The following is a 6,914-nucleotide window of genomic DNA, read 5'->3' as shown; positions in this document are numbered from 1 at the left end:
ATCACATTCCACTTGAGTGGCACAAATGATATGAGGCCCTACTATCAAATGGCCAAGCCTCGTGGATATAATTATTTGTTTGAGTCCCCGCCGTAAAGGACTTTAAAATATATTTTTTAACATTTTCAACGAGTGTTTTTTTGTAATAGTTTGGGTTTCGAACACAAACATCATAGTACATATGTACCAACAGACGGCCGTTTCATGATTATTATGGATTAAGTTGGTAGGAAAGTCGTACCTGATGGGGTGTGTGTTTACATCGTTGAAACCCACGTGGGTACCTGTTTCAGATCATTTTAATAATTATTTGACATGAGTAATTGCACAATGTCATCACATAGGCATTAGACGAGGTATCGAAATGTCCAGATGTATAGATCCTTTGTGTTTTTACTGCATTATCATGTTATTCTATAGAGAATATCGTCTTGATGACGAAGGGTCACAGTTTTCGTTAACTGTCACTGCTCGCGACTGTTTATTGTTGGTTTGTATCTTTTGCGGATATGTCGCATTCACACGACAGACACAAACGTGGAATATTTGTTTGGCATAAAAATGTAAATGATGAATGTACGAGTAGAGCCATGATTGAATTACAATTTACTTTTTTTATCACTGAAGACTAAATTTGATAATACAAATTACAATGGCGGGGCGTGGTTTGTTTATCTGTTTGTACACTCGACCTTTCGAACTATATAATGCATACTCATCAGACGTTCTTATTCCCTAGAATGAAACATTGGACTATGGCATTTCCTGTCCAGACTATAAAACAGCCACCACATGGTTATCGGCAATATCGGTTGTTGTTGGTATGATCCAATTAAAACTAACACTGAAGGGGTCGTTGTCGGCACAGGTACTACAGATACGTGGTGGTGGTGGTGGAATTGGGTTTAACGTTGTGCTTGAGAATATTTCGCTCATATGACGACGTGCATGCGTGTGTATGTGCGGCTGCTTGTACTAGCCCAGACTGAAGCTGGTTTTATAGTGCTAGCCCACTGAGATACCATGCCGCAGTGAAGCAAGAATACCCCACTCAGACACATTATACTGACTCCAAGCCGACCAGTCCTTGTTGTACCCATTAATGCCGAACACAGTCTTTTGGTATGACACAGCCGGGGATCAAACCCGCGACCTTCCGCTCTCCGGGCGGACGCTCGAACCACTACACCACGGAGGCGGTCACTACAGATACGTACCTCAAACAAAGTCAAAATACAGAAACGTACCCGGTACCCTAAAAGGCGGATGAGTCCATATTCAATCCAAAACCGAAACCGCATGTAGTTGTTCCCGTTCAACTGATTGCGAGTGGTATCATATACATCGCGAAATATCACTTACTGTGTATTCTCATTACTTACATAAGGCAATCAAATGTATCTCATACAACAGCATGACAGTTCCGATCAAGAATACGACACAATGTGAATGGAATCGTCCTAGGGTACGTTTCTGTATTCTCATTATGGCCAGGGTACGTTTCTGTATACAGAAACGTACCTGGGGTACATATCTGTAGTACCCGTGCCGACAACGAACCCTTCAGCAAAACTAACACTGACCATGTAACGTTTATATTTGGGATTGCTTTTTCTCAGTAAAGTAACAATTCTAGTAATGTTGTTAGGTTGAGTCCCAATTATGGCATTCAAACGGGCAACTCTCTCAGAGTCCGGCACCTAATCACCAGCACATGCTGTCAGTGATCTAAGTTACTGCATGAACCACTGCGGCTTCCACAAAAATGGAAGTTGGACAACTGGTAGTCTAGACTACATTCTTTGTGTACCCCTGTAAATTGGCATGTCTCCTTCGGCTGCAAGCTATAAATACACAATACACAATTTAGAAAGTGGTCACATGTAGCATGTTATATTTGGGATTACACTTTCTCAGTAAAGTACAGATGCTAGTACTTTTGTTAGGTTGAGTGAGTTAGGATGCTGTCGCATCGGTCCTGCACTTTTGTTTTGAGTCCCATGCAGGATTTGAATCCACATGTTAGTATGATTCTGTTTTAGATTGAGGCAATGAGCCAGGTGAAGCAGTTCAGCAGGCACAAGCTGTCCTCCTTCTGTAAGCTGAGACTTCTACAACAGGTGTACAGCAGTAAGTGTCAGCCAGTGAGACCTTTCCATAATGCATCAGATACAGATGAAAGACAACCAAATCAACAGGGGAGACAACTGGATCAACAGGGGAGACAACTGGATTGGCAGGAGCAACAACTGAAGGAGAATCGTTCAAGAATGCCACACATCCCAGTCATGTTGAAGGAAGTTATAGATGTACTTAAACCCACTGATGGACAGGTTTGCATTTATTTGATATTCTATAGGAAGTCACTGTCATCGATACGTGAGGGTTCCGGTTAATATAAGTCCCCTGACACTTCACATGTTGTATGACTGAATGGATTAAGTGGCTTGATTGATGGCGTGTCCTTGAACCAAACAGCATAGGACATTGCTTGAAATTTCAGTCACTGGTTTGTGTGGCTGAAACTCCTTTATGTACACACCACAGTTCTCTGTCGAGCTGCATCCCGTGGACATACCAAGCCCATTTGTTGTGTCCCCTGACATGATGTTGCTGGCATGTTGCTAAAAGTGGTGCTAAACCTTACTCACTCATTCAAGCTTTCCTCCCAGAAAAAGGTGATGATGTAACTGGAATATTGATCAAAATCAGTGTTGAACTAAAGTCATTCACTCACTTAATGAACAAGCTCAACCAGTTGATTCAAAACTATCAAAGCAACAGGTTCTAAAAGATCACATTTCTATATTATTTCTAGTTTAGCTGTTTCAGTATATTTATTATAAGCTCTACCATAACTATGGCTACCATTCGTTTGTATTGTCGCTCTTGGCATATTGGTCAAAAAAATCTTTAAGCATATCAATAAATTTATCAATTGTAAAGGGAAAATATAATTCCAGTTTATATTCAGGTTATTGTGGACATGACCTTTGGAGGTGGAGGTCATACAAGGGAGATAATCTCTCAAGCACCAAATGCCAGAGTGTTTACCTTGGACAGGGATCCAGTGGCATTTGAAATGGCGACTCAGCTATCCCAGGAATGCAAGTAGGTTGAGTACACAACATATTAATTTACTAATATGATACAAATTAAAGTGAGAATAAGGAAAAAATGTAATATGTCATTCAAATGGCAACATTAACCATTCCATTGGAGACAAGTGGATGCCTTAAATCTCTTGATGACTTTCGGAGCAGTGGGGTAGCCTAGTGGTTAAGGTGTTTGCTGCTCACATCCAAGGCCTGGGTTTGATTCCCACAATGGTACAGTGTGCCTATTGAAGCCTATTCCTGATGTCCCTCACAATGATATTGCTAGAATACTGCTGAAAGCAACGTAAAACCCACCTCATTTACTCACTCACTCACTACCATTATTCTTGTTTTGACCAGGGAAGGGCAGATAACTCCATTACTAGGTCGCTTCTCTGACCTGCACAAGCTGCTGACACAGCACAATGTTGGAGATGCCTCTGTGGACAGCTTCCTGTTTGATGTGGGGGCGTCGTCCATGCAGTTTGACCAGGCTGTCCGGGGCTTCTCTCTCAGCCAAGATGGACCTCTGGACATGAGGATGGATGGTGGCAGGTGAAAATACAGATGTTGAAAGAAAGTTCGGAACAAATACCCAACTAAAGTTGTAGTGAAAGGAAACTGAAATGTGTCAGCATCCTATTTTATAAGATTGTCTGATCTCTTTCACATGTTTGCCATGCATACATTTCAAAAGAAATAGTATCAGGTTAGTATTTCTTGGAATGATAACGTCTTGTTTCTAGCCCCAGGGGGATTTTTGTATTAGAATTGATCCAGAACAACCAATGCTGGCTGTTTTGTTTGTTTGTTTTACGCCACACTCAGCAATACTCCAGCTATATGGCGGCGGTCTGTAAATAATTTAGTCTGGACCAGACAATCCAGTGATCAACAGCATGAGCATCAATCTATATTTGGCATACCAGATGTGTCATTGACTCAACAAAGTCAGCGAGCATGGTCACTGATCTCGCTAGTCGCCTCTTACGGCAAGCATGGGTTACTGAAGATCAGTTCTAACCCTGATCAATCTGTTGGCACACTGATTGTCTGATCCAGAATGGATAATTTGCAGGCCGCCATCATACAGTTTAACTGTTGCTAAGTTTCAGCCTAAAGCAAATATCATATTTTTCTGGGTCATGACTGTTGTTTGTATGCCAGGCTCCCTGACCAGCCGACGGCAGCCGATGTTGTCAACCACATCGACGAGCGTGACCTGTATGTGATCATCAAGAAGTATGGAGAAGAGAAACTTGCCCGCAAGATTGCCAGTGCTATAGTTGACACACGCTACGCCTTTGGGAACATCACACGCACACGACAACTAGCAGACATAATATCCAGCGTGTTTCAAGGGTAAGTGAGTGAGTGGGTTGAGTTTTACGCCGCACTCAGGAATATTCCAGCAATATGGCGGCGGTCTGTAAATAGTCAGTCTGGACCAGACATTCCAGTGATCAACAGCATGAGCATCGATCTGCACAATTGGGAACCAATGACATGTGTCAACCAAGTCAAGCGAGCCTGACCACCTGATCCCGTTCAAGGGTAAAACTTCCATCAAGGTCGAACAGCATGTTTTAGGTCATGACACATCTTGTAAGAGTTTTGTCCTCGATTATTCAAACAAGTAATTTATTTTCAGTGACGTGCTGGTGGTCGCTAGGCCAGGGGTCTCACACCTCACCTCACCATTCTCTTCCCCCTCCCTCCACTCGTGTCTTTGCGAGGATTAAACAATAAAAATGACCCTCGACTCGAAATGCTTCACAGTACAATACATCATGGCAAGGCCATACACTCCGGTCGCCCCACCCGCCTGCTTTGCCGATCGCTTCGCTACCATCGCATGTAATCAGTTAAAACTTAATGTAAACATTATCATGGATGATTGGCCTATCGAGCACCACTCATGACACCTACCAATTCTTTATTGTTATTTCTGCAAGTTGATTGAAACCCGTTTTTGACCCTTACCTAAACAATCTAGTCACAAATGGATGACAGTATGTCTGCACAAAATGTGGGTGTGGTGTGCAGGCCCTCTGAGTGGTCAATGCTTGTAAATCTGCACATTCTTTATAAATTCTCGTGAATTGTGCCTTCATCTACTGCTTGACCTGGAAATGTAAGAATTATTTTTCCAGCAATGGCTTCTCAAAAGAAAGCATCAGTTGTAAATGTCTCCTTAACAAACATCAACCAACCAGAGGGGTTGCGTCAACCACACCCCTGTTTTGTGCTAACATATCTTCATCCATTAACTGACATGATGGGATATAACGGGAGTACTGTTCCAGACAGCCTCAAATCTGTCCAACTCTTATATTTCACTGAAATATCTATTTTCTCTCTCCAGTCATCACAGACGAGACAAGATGATGAGACATTCTCATATCGCAACAAAAACGTTTCAAGCTCTGCGCATATTTGTCAACGATGAACTGAATGAGTTAAATAACGGCCTCGAACTTGCCCACAGATTCCTCAAACCAGGTGGAGTGTGTGTTTCCCTGTCATTTCACTCACTTGAGGATCGTATCGTAAAGCGACATTTTCATGGCATCGACATGGACATGCCTCTAAAAGTGAAGTATCGGGAACGAAACCCGTCAGTCCTTCATGAGAGGAATGAAGTTGTAGACATTTTGAAAAAACGATGGTTGCCTTTATCAAAAAAGGTTTGTGTGCCAACTTACACGGACTGTATCGACAATCCCAGGGCAAGATCGGCTAAACTTAGAGCTGCTACCAAGATACAGTGTGATGAGTGAGTGAGTGAGCGAGCATGATTTTATGCCACTTTAAGCAATATTCCACCGATATCAGGGCAGAGGCACCAGCGAATGCGTTAACTATTAGGCTACCCCACTAGTGTTGGGAATTGGTTCAAATCTCATAATTGATGATTGCTTCATTACTACCGATCAATCATCAAAAATAATTGGTTAGCATCATTTTTGAAATTTGTTAATGCACATAAACATAAGGAAAAAACGTAGTTCTTTTAGGTTCTTTGGGGCAAAATTTCACATCTTTAAAGGATGACTGGTATGTTGGGAACATAAATTTCTTGGAATCTTTAAGATAAATTCAATCATGACTTGAAACGAGATTGCAGTGCTTACGAAATGTAACAGACAAAACCAACCATGTGAAAAATATTGTTAATGAAAACAAGTGTTCGAGAATGTTTGTGTTCGATTATGAGAAATTATGATCGATTGCTTGGTCGTTTAGTCACTACGACCAATCTTCGATTATTTCAATTAATCGGACCACCACTATACCTCACTGTCCATATTGAAAAGATTATAGCAATCAAACATTTGGACACACCTTATTATGGTTTATGTTTTACAAAGTGTTTTTCTTAGTTGCTCTTGAAAATAAATAAATAAATGAAACATATCTGAATGTTCCTATTTTGTATTTTTGCAAAACATTGTGCTAGTCTGTTATTGTTTTATGATGCCATTATTTACTGTAAAATCATAGCATTGAATTACTGAGAGAAATGCAAATGATCTTTAATATTGACAAAACTGTATATTTGTATGGACATAGTAGAGTAGTTGTAAGGTTTACAGCACATGGAAGGAAACAGTGATGTGAGAAAGCTTGCAGTGAGTTAGGTTTAATGCCACTTTGAACAGTAGTCCAGTTATATCACATGTAATCAGCTTCAGGTGAGGACAGATTGAAGTGATGAAGGTTTCAGAATGTTACACATGTAATATGTAACAATAACATGTTATTTTAATAATGATAACAGTTATCCCTGTAATTTGTCCAGATCCCTGATTGTCT

General features: G+C 41.0%; 1 protein-coding gene across 2 annotated transcripts; it reads left to right on the top strand.

Annotated features, from left to right (window-relative positions):
• The first annotated feature begins 240 nt into the window (after positions 1-240).
• On the top strand, positions 241-6,215 carry LOC124282738 (probable methyltransferase-like protein 15 homolog). Of its 2 annotated transcripts, none has more exons than XM_046718762.1 (6): positions 241-276; positions 2,043-2,333; positions 2,975-3,111; positions 3,459-3,653; positions 4,266-4,460; positions 5,464-6,215. In XM_046718762.1, exons 2-6 carry the CDS (start codon positions 2,052-2,054, stop codon positions 5,876-5,878), a joined length of 1,224 nt encoding a protein of 407 aa, XP_046574718.1. In that variant the 5' UTR covers positions 241-276; positions 2,043-2,051; the 3' UTR covers positions 5,879-6,215. The 2 variants fall into 2 exon arrangements, with proteins under 2 accessions (XP_046574718.1, XP_046574716.1); XM_046718760.1 differs by lacking the exon at positions 241-276 and adding an exon at positions 289-356.
• The last annotated feature ends 699 nt before the right edge of the window (positions 6,216-6,914 follow it).

Source organism: Haliotis rubra, unplaced genomic scaffold, assembly GCF_003918875.1.
Source record: "Haliotis rubra isolate DU_JTF1 unplaced genomic scaffold, ASM391887v1 Scf301, whole genome shotgun sequence".
Lineage (NCBI taxonomy): Eukaryota > Metazoa > Mollusca > Gastropoda > Lepetellida > Haliotidae > Haliotis > Haliotis rubra.
The sequence above is the reverse complement of the archived record's forward strand: the minus strand, read 5'-3'. Positions and strand labels throughout refer to the sequence as shown.

Coding starts and splice junctions, on each gene's coding strand:
- LOC124282738 (XM_046718762.1), top strand. CDS start 2,052: ATGAGCCAGGTGAAGCAGTTCAGCAGGCACAAGCTGTCCTCCTTCTGT. Junction 3,112..3,458: donor CAGCTATCCCAGGAATGCAA/GTAGGTTGAGTA, acceptor TGTTTTGACCAG/GGAAGGGCAGATAACTCCAT. Junction 3,654..4,265: donor ATGAGGATGGATGGTGGCAG/GTGAAAATACAG, acceptor TTTGTATGCCAG/GCTCCCTGACCAGCCGACGG.